This window comes from Amia ocellicauda, chromosome 4 (genome assembly GCF_036373705.1).
Source record: "Amia ocellicauda isolate fAmiCal2 chromosome 4, fAmiCal2.hap1, whole genome shotgun sequence".
Lineage (NCBI taxonomy): Eukaryota > Metazoa > Chordata > Actinopteri > Amiiformes > Amiidae > Amia > Amia ocellicauda.
Window position 1 is genome coordinate 9,073,284 of NC_089853.1, and position 16,329 is coordinate 9,089,612.

The window sequence follows — 16,329 nt, forward strand, 5'->3', positions numbered from 1 at the left end:
AAGGGAATTTATTTACAAGCACATTCCCTACAATAAACAGAAGATATTTCTATTCATGTTTTTTTTATTTTTATCTCAGAAAATACTGATTGGGAAACAAAGAAGTTAAGGAAAGAAAGGAATGAAAACAACCACACACCCTTTTGTGTACGTAACAGCGTGTTTCTATGAATTCTGTGTACGCACATTCGAGCAGCGAGACCCTACCTATTCCCTTTGTGAATCTGGAGGTAAGAAAGGGCTGGCGATTTGTAAATTTAAAAATCATTGTGGCTTTTTTGTTTGGTCACTTTTCCACATGAGAGAGGATTTCCGTTGATTACTCAGGAAAATCAAAATTTGCACTTTGATTACAACACTGAACCACCTGAGGTAGGGATGTATTGTTAGTTCAATGGAAGCATATGGTTGATGTTTTAGTTTATTTTACTTTGTGATGTGCTGATTTCTGTACATATATTTATGAATATGTACAGCTGTAGATTAAGTAGATTGAGTATGGAGTGAATTTATAGCCATGACTTGAACTGATGTCCTGGACACGTGGCTCACTATACACATTGTGCAGTCTCTCTTATTGTTATGTGCCTCTTTGCAAATAAATACATGAATAACGTAACTTCAGTATAGTACCAGATCTCTGGTAAAATCCATTATGGACACAATATAAACATTGCATAATTAAGTAGTACAAATACCATTATACTCCAGTGTACAAAAGCAAATTGTAGTGCCCAGCAGAATAAAGGAAGTGTGGGGTAGTGGTCAGAGCTCTGGACTCCAAAGTGAAAGGTCATGGGTTTAGTCCCAGGTAGAGGATGCTGTTGTTGTACCCTTGAGCAATGTATTGTACCTAGATTGCTCCAGTAAAACCCAGCTGCATGAATGGGTAATTGCATGTAAAACTAATGTAATATGTTGTAACAACTGTAAGTTGCCCTGGATAAGGGTGTCTCAAATAAATGTAATCATACAATAAAAATACTTCCTTCCCAGTGGTCCAACAGTTGCTGAGTCCATCTTTCATCAGTGAACAGCATACTGGTGCTAAAACAAAGGTGCCAAAGCAAAGTCCCATGTGTTGCCAGCTCTTTTGAAAAGCTGTAACTGAATAGCTGAATGGTGTTTAGATAAAAGTATAAATGGATATATGTTTGTTCCTGTAGGTTGTCAATACTTCAGATGTACAATGTTGATAAGTCATAGAGCAAATATATGAGATCATTTCTGTGATAAAACATAAGCGGTGGATTGTCATCCGGTGCCAGGTAAGGTGATTATTTCCCAGATGAGACCATGGAATTTACAATTTCAATTATTTAGAAAATGCAATGTAATTATAATTATTTAGGAGCTGGCTTCCACAAAACAGCTGTATTCATAATAAAGCAACTAGTGATATGAATCTTGTGCATTTTCTTAAGAAACATTTTTATGTTATATGTCCTTATGATCTCTATAAGGCTTATTAAAAATGCATTTAATTGATGTTTTTTTTCCCATAATGTCTTCTTGATTAGCATAACTCCATGTTCCATGTGCAAACACATAATTTCATCAAGATATTTATATTTCCTAAAACGTGTTATAAATTATGCCAGATTACATGACATTAATTAATTGTGACGTCCAAAAAATAGTACCATTTGATAGAGCCATGCCTTATTTGTGTTGCTTTAGTTACTACACACACATAATCTGTACTTCAAAAGAAATAGAATCTTATATTTAAAATCATCAACCCATATCGATCCACTGCTGGATGAAGACTCCACCCCTCCTCCACTTGCTTCGATCTATAGCTTCCATTTTCCATGTCACGCCTGCAAAGTTTAGTATTTCATCATCCATCTTTTATGTGGTTTTCTTTTTTTTTCATCCCTTGGTATCCCTTTCATTGATCTGTTCTTCTTGCAAATGTCTCCGACCCATTGCCATTTTAACATTTTCACTCTTTCAGTGATGTCACATATTTTTGTTTGTTCTTGGATCCATTCCTTTCTTTTTCTCTTCTTGTTATTCCAAGCATACATCTTCCCATGCTTCTTGGTGTTGTCTGCAATTTCTGTTACATTTCTGTGTAAAATTTTTGTTTTTACACACACACACATATATATATATATATATATATATATATATATGAATTAATGTAGCATAATATTCTTATGGTCTAGACTAATCACTGATTTATGTTACATAAAATCATTACTATCTGGTAGTAGTAAGTTCATCCAGTGTTTGTGGGAATTCTTTGGGAAATTCTTTGAGAAAAACTTTTGTTTGATTGAAAGGTCTCAGCCTCAAACAGTCCAAAATCCCCTGTGAGATGAGAACAATGTTGTACAGGAGCAATAGAGTTTACTGCTCCTCAGATAAAACCTTAAAGTAAAGCTTTCTTGCACAGAAAGTATGCCTTTAGGTGCTGTTAGAGAAGTGTGGGAGCTGGGGGTGCGGGGATTACTTTTAGAGAGTACAGGTCTGTAAGATTCAGGTTGCATAAATTCTCTCTTCCATGACATATTCTCAGATGAAAAGCTAATTGTCATTGTCAGACTACAGTGTGGAACATAGATGGATTCCCATATGTTACCCCAGACTGGCTGCACTGCAGGTTTGTCAACCCTGATAAATAACAATGCAATTTAAATGTTTTGGCATTTGACTAATTTAATTGCAGATGAGTTATGATTTGTATAGTGACTGCACAGGTACATTATTTTGTCATCTTTATATCTGGTATTTTTGGTTTGTTTTGGCTATCAGATGCAACCCATGTAACAGCTATAAATCAGTACAGTTAAACCTATGTTAACTGTTTACTATAGGACACAGAGAATATAATACATTTTTCCTATATGTTTTCAATAACATTTGAGAAATATATTTCGTTCTAAAACTCCCTCATCACATTGTCTATTGTCCTGCAATAGTTCTTAACAGGAAATACAGATTACAAACAATGTAACTGTTTTGTGTGTTTGTTTGTTTTGTATTTGCAACAGGGATTTTCATTTCTTATATAGATTCTATTTATTTGCACATACCCATTTTAAAATGGGATTTATTTCACCAATTTCACTTGGGAGTCCACAACTCAGTTTTCATAGTCAGGTCGTGATTATCACTCTCCATTGTTTCAGAATGCATCTTATCCAGGTGGACTCTGTCCAGCGTTGGATGGGGGACCTGCGTTACATGACGGAAGTGGAGTGCATGTGCATCCTCCAGTCGAAGCCCATCAGCGTGGATGAGGACATCCACAGTGAGCTGATCATCAACCCAGAGCACGTGGTGCGGGACAACCTGCAGACTCTCCTGAAGAGAGCCTCCATTGTCAGCACAGAGCTGGGCAAGATGTTCCAGAAGCTGGAGAAGAGCAGGTGGCAGAGGGTCCACAGCACGGCTGTCAGGGCCAACTGTCACGTCCGCTCGCTGGTCAATGAGTACAACACCTTCGCCAGGAACTCACCTGCAGAAATACAGAAGGTAACTTTGGATTTTCCTTGGAAGGCACTTGTCAACACTGAAACGCTCTTTCTGTTTTTTAAACTATGATCGTACTTTGGGTGTCTATCCGATTGTCAATTCAAACGTGAGGGAAATGGGTCCTTTTGCAACAATTAAGAATATAGCATATTCTTTACAGAAGACACATGTACTTTATATTTGAGGTATATTTATTTATATTTGTCAGACTGATCTGGTTCCTACAACACTTTGTAGATTGCAGAGAGAAACCTCATAATTATTACACATTTCATTTTTGTCTGTTGGTCACACTCTTAGTACTTAAAAATGATGTGGACGTCTTTATAAATTAAGATTTTAACTTGAATATTTATGAAAGTTACTTTTGAGTTTTAATAGATTTCATTTTCACAATATATGCCATTAGGTTCTTCTGGGAAATTGTGAAACTGTCTTGCACCCCTTTCATTTAATCATATTCTACGTAGCAGGTTATCTTCATTTGTATTACATACTATTTTGAAAATTCCCTTTATCATTCAGAGTTTGTATAAATTGCAAGACTGAAGTGATGTTAATATGTATGTGACTGATACATTAGAAAAATGTTGTTCCTGATGTCAAAACCTTACCATTACAAATAATTCGTTGAGGCAAATTATTAGGCGCATTTACCCTACCATTTCTGATCCGGATCAAATGCATTGGTAGCATTTGATCAGGATCAGAAATGGAAGTGTAAATGCTCGGCGATCAGATCAAATCTCAGGGAGATGGTACAGAGCCGGAGCAAATGCATCGGTAGCATTTGATCCTGGCAGTGTAAACGCTGGACCGGTTCAAGTCCCAGCATGCACTGCAGCGGCTTGTGTTTTAGAGGCAGGGGGCAGACAAACAGCCTTCACATCAGTGGAGCAGATAGGAGAACACTTCCCTACTGCCTGTATTATAAATAAAATATTTTTTAAACTAACACTAAATGGCTTGTTATTTTATGATAGCAAAATATATATAATTATATATTTATTTTCAATGCTTTGGTTGTGAAAAAATATGCAAGTGCGTTGGTTTTACTTGTTATAATAATTTGTAACAAGATAAATACAATTTTTGATATAGCCGTGTTATAAAGCACTAATTTAATATATGCATATAATGAAGTTTGGACTTGCGTGCTACTGCACATGTGAAGACACCTGTGGCGGCTGAAAATTGATCCCGTTCAAATGGCCGTGAAACGCAACACCGCTGATCCAGATCAAATGCATCGGAACATTTGATCAGGATCAGCGGTGTTGCGTTTACACTAAACCCATGACTCATAGTTTATCCATCATTCTTTAGTAAGTCATATATTAAATGTCAATAATCCATAGAATAGAAGAAAAAACTAGAAATAACAAGAACAAGAAAACGAGTATTTGTCATATGCTGCTTCTTGAGCAGTGTAATTACATTAATACATTTTGAACCTTTTTCTTTTCAAATTTCATAGTTTATGCTCATTTTCTGCTATTAATTTCATAATAAAGTAAGGTAGGTAATAACTTTGATTCATGGAAGATGCAACAAGATCAGAAATGCTGGCATCAATTCATATCTTGACAACACTTCTTATACATTATATAAATAACACACCTGGTCAGTCATCAACAAAATCGAAACTTATATAACACTTAAAAAGACAAGTTGCAACAGATGTCTCCAGCGTTTCATTTTAGTTTCCTGTACATTGATTATTTGTAGTTACTGGCGAGATGTCCTCTCCTGGTACTCAGCTGACTGTTGTAGTTGAACGGAAGGGAGGCTGCTATGGTTTGAAACATGATTTGTTAGAACAAAATATGATTTCATTTTTTTGACCAAAACAATTTATATTGTATCTTGCTGGTGAACTTTTTTTTTTCCTAGTTAAAGATTTTATTTAACTATTTTCTCAAATTCGCCTGAAGGTTTAAGTGTTTGAGGTATGCATACCAGAAACCATGGCTACATGGGTTACATTAGAAATGTCACTGTAAAAGAACTGTATAAAACATACAACATGCCATAGAACATAAAACATATCAGTGTGAACTAAATATTTAAATGAGTCACACAATTACTTAACCGCATTGAATATGTATGCATTTAAATTACTTGCAGCAGCATGACCTGGTGTTCCAGGGAGTTAGTGTGCTGACATCTATTTGAATGTTTTTAAATATTTTGACTGTTATTATATTTGTAAGTTGTTTTTAAATACGGGGGGGTCAATACTGACCTCAAGCAACCATTAAGATTAAAAATGTAAATGTATTTTCTCTGTGTATGTTTTATTTATAGTTTAGCTACTGGAAAGGACATGTACCCCTTTCAAACTGTATATACAACTCCAGCAGTTCTGTGAATTCTAAATGAAATAGACAATTTCTTATCACATATAATAGTAAACTGTTCAGCAGTTCTTAATAAACTGTACTTAAATTGTATCTGGTTGTTGGTATGCATTTTCTATTGCTAATTTAACTATAACTCTGCATCAATATTACATGTACTATTGAATCTGTTACATTAGTTTTCAATTCCTATAGTGTATGTGTTTCAGAATTGTCTCTTACGAATGAGGGATAGCACTTTACATTAAGAGGACCATTTTTGGGTATATGTAATTGGCTATTATTTTGAAACCTGCAGTATATTTACAGTATTACACACAGTTCCAAAGTAGGTAATGTGTAACTACTTATGTCATCAGCTTATGTAATCACAAATTACTGACATTGTAACACTGCATAACTACAATGTAAATTCACAAGTAATTACTCTGTACTTACACCCAATGATTGCTCTCTCAACTCTTGTAGACTATGACCAAGTGGCATCCATTGATTTAAGTGCTCTTGAATCTGTTGTATTTTTTACAGCCACATGACAAAAAAAAAGTATTAGGTGATGTAATTGATTATGTTTAAAGTCTTTATTTGCTTTTTATACAATATTAGTTTATTTTTTCTTCTCAGTATGAAAAATCCCTCTTGGAGAAATGCATGGAGCTGACCACCATAACCGAGAGGTATGAATTATTATATTTTATTCTTTATTTTCGTCAAACATCCACCAGTCAAATAGCGGTATGGTTTTCTATTATCAGATTCTAGAGAATGACAGACATTGTTCTGGGCATTATTTATGAAAATGAGGTGAAGGAGGGCTGTAACTTAAGGAACTGCTCAGCTGTAATAGCAAATATAACAAAATCAAAGGCAAATGAGAATTAAAGTTCAGTCCACTTTCCATTGACAATGGCAGTGATGCACTTAGCAGGTGTTTTAAGGTGTAACTACACTTGAGTCAAAACTTTATTTTTTAACTTTCCAGCTGGGCTACGTTTCCTTAAAAGAAGGACTTGTGATCTTGCATATTTGTTTGTCTCAGGTGCATACATACTGAAGACGAATATTTTCTAAAGTCTATGAAGGAAGCTGTCCATGAAATACTGACTGAAGTCAGTGAGTCCTTCAGCCAAATGATTGATTTGGCCCTAGCAAATGAAATACAGGTGAGTAAATTTTTTTAAATCACAGAGGAAGAAGATTTCAAAACGTTTTTTCTTATGCTACGCTTTTTCTGTATATCCTATTTAAAGCTCAAGACTGACTTACCAGAAACATTAAACATTAAACATTTGGCCAGTGGGTTTATTTTCCAGTACTTTATTCAAAAGAGGAAATTCCATTAAAAACAATCTGTCACAGTCTCCTGAACTAGAGCAATGTAAAAGTGTAAATGGTCAATGATGTAGTGCATTTAAAAACATTAGATTACGAACAACACTTTTTAAAAACTAAATAAAACAGATGACAAGACAAACACAACACCCAGAAAACAAATCTGGCATTAGAATTACAGCAACAGGATCATAGATGTTTTAGTAACTCAACCAGCATAACACATCATATCAGATGAAAGGTATACCTCCTGAATGTCATAAATATTTACGTGGCGACATGATATTTCTGTCCTCAGATATACAACATATATTTCACTATATATTAATGGTACAGCATGCATGGTCTTTACATGAGGGTGGCAGAGGGTAAAGAAGTTAATGAGATATTTTATATCTTTGGCATTATCATTTAAAAAAATTAAAACCTATCCACATGTCCGATTTTGTTATCTGTTTGTGTTTGATAAGACTGTAATGTTAACCGATATAGAAAATAAGCAGGATCCATACAGTTTGAAACTGTAAGTCATGTTAAAGTATGAAAGAAGTCTGAGTCTTTCCACTGTGTTACAGTCACCGTTAATGAATAACGAAACCACTCAGCTGGAGCTAAAATCAGTATCGTATGTCCTTTTTTACATGGTGGAAAACAATTAAAAGGATTCGCATTAGGTACTGTTCTTGCAGGTAGTGGCTAAGTATGTTATTTCTTTGTGAAACACCAAGCAAATTATTCTGAATTCCACGAAGCTCCAGTAGTTTTTGGGTGAATGCTTGCTCTACTGCAGGGAGACTTTAAACCCACTGCACTGAGACGGTAAAAGGTGTGCTTCATAAGAACTGTTTTAATTAGGTAGAGTAGGGGTAGGATTTTCACAATATCAAAGAATATGTAGTATACTTTTTTGTTGTTGATTGAAAAGAATAATAATTTAACACCAAAAAATTATAAGAGAAGAAAAATTCAGCTAACTGTAGTTGTGCATCTTAATGTGGGGGTGTTGACAGCACTGCATGGAAAAAATTGTATTTTGTATGTTGAAGATTAGTAAGGATATGTATGAATGCTTCCTTTTGAATTTGAAAGCTAATATGTCAGCTAATATGTCAGTCAAAGCTGTGTTTTTCGGACTGAAATCTGAGATATGCTGCATCCATAACTTCAAACTGGGTTTTCTTTCAATGTGTAGCCAAAAGCACAAGTGTAATTTTTGTAAGTCTTTGCAGTATGTCTTTAACATTTTTTTCCTTCTTTAATAATTGTGTATGCAGGTCTTTGAGAGTGAACTAAGATTTTTATAGAAACCAGCAGGTTTATGTTCGAAAAACACATCCCAACTTTTGATTTGTGTAAATTCGCTGAAAAAAGTATTTGTTAGAAATAAGTATTCTATAAGATTGATATTAAGACTTTTCTATTATGTTGTATATTTGTTTTGTTTATTTGAAACATATTTTGCTTCATAATCGTATTGATTTTCTGGAAATGAATGCATGCTTGTCAGTTTCTTTGCACAGTCTCTTTAGGAAATCCTGTGTGTTATGCTCACATGGCAACCTTTCAAGCTGTTCAGTGTTCTTACTTCTTAAGGTTCAGAGCCAACAATAGGATATTGATGCAAGACTATTTATCCCCTGACAGGAAGACCTACAATTTTTTGATCACATCTGTTCCCCTTAACAGGTCTTGGTCAGACAAATAGAATCGTCGGATAACATTTACACCATAGGAACTGCAATCAGCGGCCTACTCACTCTCACGCAAGATGGAGTCCAGTTGTGCAGTATCATAGCAAAGGTGGGTCTCTTCTGAATTCCACTGACTTTTTTATGGGCCCTGCTAATGAATTGTTGTTCATGTTGATAAAGTTATTTTCTAATAGCAAAACAATTAAGCACGGCAGGCAGGAATTACATCACTCCGCTACTCCGACCGAACTTTCAAGAAAGCTTCCATTTCACACAGATAAGGGGGTATAATGCAGTTCAAAAGCAGACTCCCTGTGGCCATTAGCAAACCGCCGCTTTCTCCACACAGTTGATAAGACTCTTCTTTGTTTGTCATTAGAGTCATGCACATTCATCACATAATCAATACCACTCAGTCCCATTAGGGATGCACAAACCAAAGCTATTCTGCCTGGGGGATACATTTATCTAAGGACAATGGCCAGTGATCCTCAGATCATGACAGCTATACCTAGTTGTCTCATAAGTTTTAATTTATTTGTATTTACATGTTTTTAAGGACGCAGGTAGCTTGTTTTCAGCAAAGGATTGAAGGGAATAAGAAACAAATCCCTAATTTCTAAATATACAAGGGACCAAACCAGGCATAGACTGATTTAGTCCTCTGACCTGGGTATACTGGTACAGATCTAGAAACTTCAATAATATCTTAAAACATAGCTTTGAATATCAATCAATTTCAGTTTTGGTAATGTATGAAGAGACTCTTGCTGTTTAACTTGATACATGTCCCTCATAGCTGCCTTTTCGGACTCCCTGTGAAACTTCTTGCCATTTCTGAATACTTTTTGGCGGCTCCCTTAGGTGATTACCTTATCCATATAGTGGTAAATATATCATAATGTTATTGGTAACATTTGCATTTCATTTATTGATTTTCTTGTTTTAGAAATTTACCATGAATCTTAGTGTCACAAGGGGTAATCATGTAGCCTTACCCGACACGTTTTTTGTACACCAGCATTTTTTTTGTAACATTTCGGATTCAGAATCTGTCTATAATATAGGAAATTATGTGGTTTTATGCTTGACTGCAACACGATATGTACATGTTTATACTCTTGTTGACAGCTTTGCTTTTAGCTCTTGATGTGCTGTATAAAAAGCCCCAGATAGTCCTGCAGCCACATAATACAATAAAATGAGGTCAGGTGAAAATAACCTTATCAACTACAAACATCACAACCTGCTTCCATGGGACATAATTGGGTCTCAAGGTTTTAAACCAGATTTATTTAGGGTTTCAATATGTTAATCATGTTCCACGTTTTTGAGTGCAGGAGGAAAAGTGAGAGGATGTAAGCAAAGTGTTGGACTAATCATCAAAAACTAAGCCATTGCACAACAAGAGTTATTGTTTTTTATAACTTATACACAAGAGGTAGCACTTTATTATTTGCATATTAGTATGACCAAGCAATACTACGTGATGCAGAATTGATCACATTGCTTTTTCCAGCAGTAATGAGGCCAGAGAGAGCCATACTGCTGCCGGTAAGTCTTTACTGACCAACTTTCTGTAAGATTAAAGGACTGTATTAAAGAACTGCTGAGGATATTTTGTGCTGTGAGTCATCATTTTATTTTATTATTATTATTATTTTGACACTGTGGAATCAAAAAGTTAAAACAACAATATATATATATATATATATATATATATATATATATAATGCAATACAGATGTCAAGGAGGTATTCAGATGATTAAATACAGCGCTGTATAACACTATAGAAAATCATGTGCATGGTTAAAGAAACGTTTGAATAGTCAGCATGTAATAGTAAGATTATAACTAAGGTGTTTATGATTCTGAATAAGAATAAGGAAAAGGTCAGTTAAATTAATCGCATAACCTAACAAAACAAAGCAAAAAGATGGATTGCAATGGCTCTACAAATAGCTGAAACGTGAATAGAACTGACATTAAATATTATAAATGTACCTTTTGCAGTCCATCAACTGGCAGGATTAAACAGCAAAAAGACTAAAGTTACAGTTGCTCTGAAGTAGAGGAGGAGCACAACAGTTCAACGTATTTATTTACATGAATTTCCTTCAGAACCTGTGTCAGTGACACATAGGTTTTGATTAAGGGATTTTGATAGGTATTGCATTAGACTTGAGTTTAATTCAGAGATACTCAGAGTGAATATTAGAAAATTAATAACATACATATTGCAGCAAGTTGTATTTCATTATTGTCTTGCTCTCTATCTATTTATTTTTTAATCCTATAATTTAAACTTTTATCGTGCAGAATATTTAAGCTGAAAAAGTTGTATTTCTTTCTTTCATGTTGAATGGACATTCATTCTCTGACTGGGAACTCGAAAATGTTCCTTTGAATTCTGAAATCTCTTCTTGGGGGGTTTACCAGTTCTTTTGTAACTTCATTTCCATTTGAAAAGAATAGTAAACTGTCTAAAAATCTTCATGACCTGTCAGTCAATATTGAAGCAGTGCACCAAACCATACTATTTATGTTTGAGATTATTACTTGGCTAAGAAATTCAGCTGCAGGCAAAAAAACTGCTTAAAAAAAAAAAAAAGAAATGTAGGTATGCTTCTCAGCCAGCTCTGTTGAACTGCCGATGACAATCTGATTCATTTTGAGGAAAATTTCATTCAGTCAAGCTAATAAGAGGAGACTTTTCTATAAATAATTTATTCATTGCTGTACAGAGAAAGAAAATGCCAATACACGAAAAAGGATGCTTTTCCCTTGGGAAGTTAAAATTGTCTGTACTGTTCATTTAATCAATGCGTTTCCTGAGTTTGTTAGACATATTCCTCCTATATATAAAATAAAGAAGTGCTTGGATTTCATCATGCAGATCTTAGTTTTTGATATTTTAATATGATAACACTGAGTTGGGTGTTGATAGTTTTGCATGGATTGTATATTGGCATATCACTTTGATTTATAGAAAAGTATATTCACACAAAGCAGCACTTCTGATTGTCTACTAACGATTTAAAAGCTACTGTTAAACATGCATCACATTCCATTCATTCCATAGTAATCATAGGACAGTCTGTAAAAAGTCAGATTCCAAAATATATCTATAAAACAATGTGAAATAAAACGAAAATGTTCAAAATGTGTTGATTTGCAAAGGAAATATCCTAATTTGTACACCTGAACTGAAATCAAATGTTAATTAATTGTTTATAATAATTTAAACTGGAAATAATGGTTCAGAAGAAAAAAAATTGCTTGATGTTTGTTTAGGATTTAATGGTGTGCTTGGCTCTACCTTCAATTTGAAACAGGCCAATTGCATACATAATTAACCTAAACACTGTTAAAAATACTACTGAAAACAATCTCAGCACTGTGTAAATCAATACCCACACCCTATTTCTGATGTTACAGCAACTATATGCCTGACATTAATGTGTTAGACTCCAGTATAGATCTATATTTTGTTGCTGCTTTATCAGGAATCACAACCCTGTTTCCTATAATGACAACCTTTCCCAAAGTCTGACATGGACCCACAGATGGAACCGATAGCTTAATTAATTTACAAGTGAGAGAGAGAAATGATAATTTCATACTGTCGAGGGGCAGTATTCTGTAGAAGTATTTCTTTAATTAGATTTTGTGTGGATATTTTCAAAATGTGAACAGGGACAGTCTAGTTCACAAAGCTGCTGAGCCAGGGTTTGCATTGTTTCCAGGGTCAGGTATTGAGTGGGCAGAGGAGAATTAACTCAAAAACACTACAAAGCAGAGTCTAACCATTAGCCATGGCATTCTTCTAGCCCATAATCCAGCTTTGTGTGGGCTCTGTCAGCTGAATAATGGGCCATATTAAGATAATGATAGTAGTTACCTCATGTTATGGATAATTCTCACAAAATCCATACTGAATTTTACCAGAAAATCCTTTGCTGTAGGGGAGTATCTCTTGATGTAGTTTTTACCTGTTGAACCCGTGACATAAACAGAATCAGATACCTTGATAAAATGAATCCCAATTACATTTTTTTAATACAAAAATAGGTACTAACAGCATGAGGCTGAAATATTGTGAACATTACAGGGAATTATATTTTTCAAAGACAATATAAAGAGAGGTTGTGGATGTGTTATGAAGCCATTTATTTTTAGTAGTCAGTGCATTCTGGAAAAGCTGACATTATAATTGACTTGGTTATAGATGTTTTAATTTACCAAAATATGGGGTTAGACAGTTGAGTAAACACAATGATGAAACTGATATATATATATATATATATATATATATATATATATAGGTATTGAAAAAAAAGACGTATTTTATCACTTTATCCTTTTATGTTACAAGTTAGTGACACACGGAACAAATGTAAACAACACCACTGTTGATTCTGCTTACAAAGGAAATGTTTTGAATGTTGCTTTCCACCTTTTTTCTTTTTAAAACTACAATATGAGATTTCATCCTTTCACTGTATTAACTCTCTATGAATATATTTTACTTTCCTTTTGTGTAAAATGTAATCAGGGATCTGGATGGTTAGTTTCTGTATGTTTCTGACAACACAGGTGTCCAGGGTTGAAACCCACTTCACTTAAATATACTCACCCACCCGTCTACACAGCAGGGTCTTCCCAGTGATGGGAAAATCTTCATACTGATAGTGGTGGGTAAAGATGCTTGGCTTGTCAGGGACAGTCTGCAGGGCCTTCAAGGCATTTTGTTTGACCAGAGTCACACATCAATTTAACGTAATGAAAATATGTGTTCCAATGCTTTGTATGTACACATCTAAAGTTGTATTTTAAAAGTTGGAGAAACCAGATGATGGGGGTATGTGGACAGAAGATTTATAGTTATGTGTAAATATGTATACATTCTCTGTCCTCTGCCTTCGTTGTCTCACTGTAGGAAGGAGCTGTGGTCGCCCTTTTCAAGATTTGCAGGCAGGACTGCTTCAGCTGTCTCTACGCACTTGCCCTACGAACTCTGGCCTCCATCTGCTGTGTGGAAGAAGGGATAAATCAGCTGGAAAAGGTACAGGAATAGCTGCCAAATCAAGCTGGTTACATATAAATGTATACATGATTTATCAAAATTAAACCTCAAAGTGGACTGAGCACTGAAGGAAAACACATTCAAAGATGTAATTTAATTGGAAGAGAGTAAATGCGACAACGTCTTTAATTTTGATAGTGGTCACATGTAGTAATATCGGCCAGCAGGACTGGCCGATATTACTGGGATTGAAGTAGATTTCCTGAGGTCAATTTTGCCTGCAGTGGACATTCAGAAAATTAATTTAGTCTCATTGTGGCATGGTGGCCAGGCTTATTTCCCACTCCAGGTCTTCAGGGTCAGGTGGCTCGAGACATGCGATTGTTAAATATCTTACAGCTGGCTCTTCAAAGAGGAAAATTCAATACTAATATCTTACATCTTCTCAGAGACTTGATACATTAGTGACAATATCTATAGTTTTTGCGAAAAGTGCCCATAAGACCAGCTGGCACCACAGTGGTCTGTGATTTGTATCATTCCAACATCATTGGAAATATCAGCACTTAACTCTTTATTGTTTTGAAGAGTTAATTTAATTTGTATATGTATTTATTTATATTGGTTATTCCTATTACAGTTTTACAATTAGTATATACAGTACTGTGCAAATTAACGTATATTAAAGTACTTATCAATTAACTGAATGCAAAGTGAATGAAAAGAAAAAAAATCTAAATCAAATCCATATTTGGTGTGACCACCCTTTGCCTTCAAAACAGCATCAATTCTTCTAGCTACACTTGCACAAAGTCAGGGATTTTGTAGGCATATAGTCAGGTGTATGATTAAACATCCATCCATCCATCCATTTTCGAAACTGCTTATCCTGATGAGGGTCGCGGGGAAGCCAGAGCCGATCCTGGGAGGTATAGGGCGCAAGGCAGGAATATACCCAGGACGGGATGCCAGTCCATCGCTGGGCAACACACACATGCACACACATACATACACATACCTACAGTGCAATTTAGCATGGCCAATTAACCTAACCCGCATGTCTTTGGACGGTGGGAGGAAACCGGAGTGGTATGATTAAACAATTTTACCAAACAGGTGCTAATGATCATCAATTCAAAATGTTGGTTGAAACACAATCATTAACTGAAACAGAAACAGCTGTGTAGGAGGAATAAAACTGGGTGAGGAACAGCCAAACTCTGCTAACAAGGTGAGGTTGCTGATGACAGTTTACTGTCAAAAGTCATACACCATGGCAAGACTAAGCACAGCAACAAGACACAAGGTAGTTATACTGCATCAGCAAGGTCTCTCCCAGGCAGAAATTTCAAGGCAGACAGGGGTTTCCAGATGTGCTGTCCAATTTCTTTTGAAGAAGCACAAAGAAACGGGCAACGTTGAGGACCATAGACGCAGTGGTCGGCCATGGAAACTTACTGCAGCAGATGAAAGACACATCATGCTGACTTCCCTTCACAATCAGAAGATGCCCAGCAGTGCCATCAGCTCAGAATTGGCAGAAAACAGTGGGACCCTGGTACACCCATCAACTGTCCGGAGAAGTCTGATCAGAAGTGGCTTTCATGGAAGACTTACGGCCAAAAAGCCATACCTCCGACGTGCAACAAGGCCAAGCAACTCAACTATGCATGAAAACGCAGGAACTGGGGTGGAGAAAAATGACAACAAGTGCTCTGGACTGATGAGTCAATATTTTGAAATATTTGGCTGTAGCAGAAGGCAGTTTGTTCGCCGAAGGGCTGGAGAGCGGTACACGAATGAGTGTCTGCAGGCAACAGTGAAGCATGGTGGAGGTTCCTTGCAAGTTTGGGGCTGCATTTCTGCAAATGGAGTTGGGAATTTGGTCAGAATGAATGGTCTCCTCAATGCTGAGAAGTACAGGCAGATACTTATCCATCATGCAATACCATCAGGGAGGCATCTGATTGGCCCCAAATTTATTCTGCAGCATGACAACGACCCCAAACATACAGCGACAGTCATTAAGAACTATCTTCAGCGTAAAGAAGAACAAGGAGTCCTGGAAGTGATGGTATGGCCCCCACAGAGCCCTGATCTCAACATCATCGAGTCTGTCTGGGATTACATGGAGAGAGAGAAGCAACTGAGGCTGCCTAAATCCATAGAATAACTGTGGTTAGTTCTCCAAAAGGTAGGTTTTTGTTAAACCACCTGCCGAGTTCCTTCACAAACTGTGTGCGAGTGTACCTAGAAGAATTGATGCTGTTTTGAAGGCAAAGGGTGGTCACAGCAAATATGGATTTGATGTAGATTTTTCTTCTGTTCACTCACTTGCATGTTGTTAATTGATAAATATAATCTATTAACATGTATATTTTTGAAAGCATGCTTACTTTAAAGCATTTTTTCACACCTGCCTAAAACTTTTGC

General features: G+C 35.8%; 1 protein-coding gene across 1 annotated transcript in view; it reads left to right on the plus strand.

Moving 5' to 3' along the window:
• Positions 1-3,145: 3,145 nt before the first annotated feature.
• The window catches only part of insc (INSC spindle orientation adaptor protein), a 34,753-nt gene continuing 21,569 nt past the window's right edge, over positions 3,146-16,329 (plus strand). The window contains exons 1-5 of the mRNA XM_066700899.1: positions 3,146-3,486; positions 6,471-6,523; positions 6,886-7,009; positions 8,865-8,978; positions 13,810-13,935. Of these exons, the coding sequence (XP_066556996.1) occupies positions 3,178-3,486; positions 6,471-6,523; positions 6,886-7,009; positions 8,865-8,978; positions 13,810-13,935 (726 nt within the window). The 5' untranslated portion in view covers positions 3,146-3,177. The remainder of the gene's footprint in view (positions 3,487-6,470; positions 6,524-6,885; positions 7,010-8,864; positions 8,979-13,809; positions 13,936-16,329) is intronic.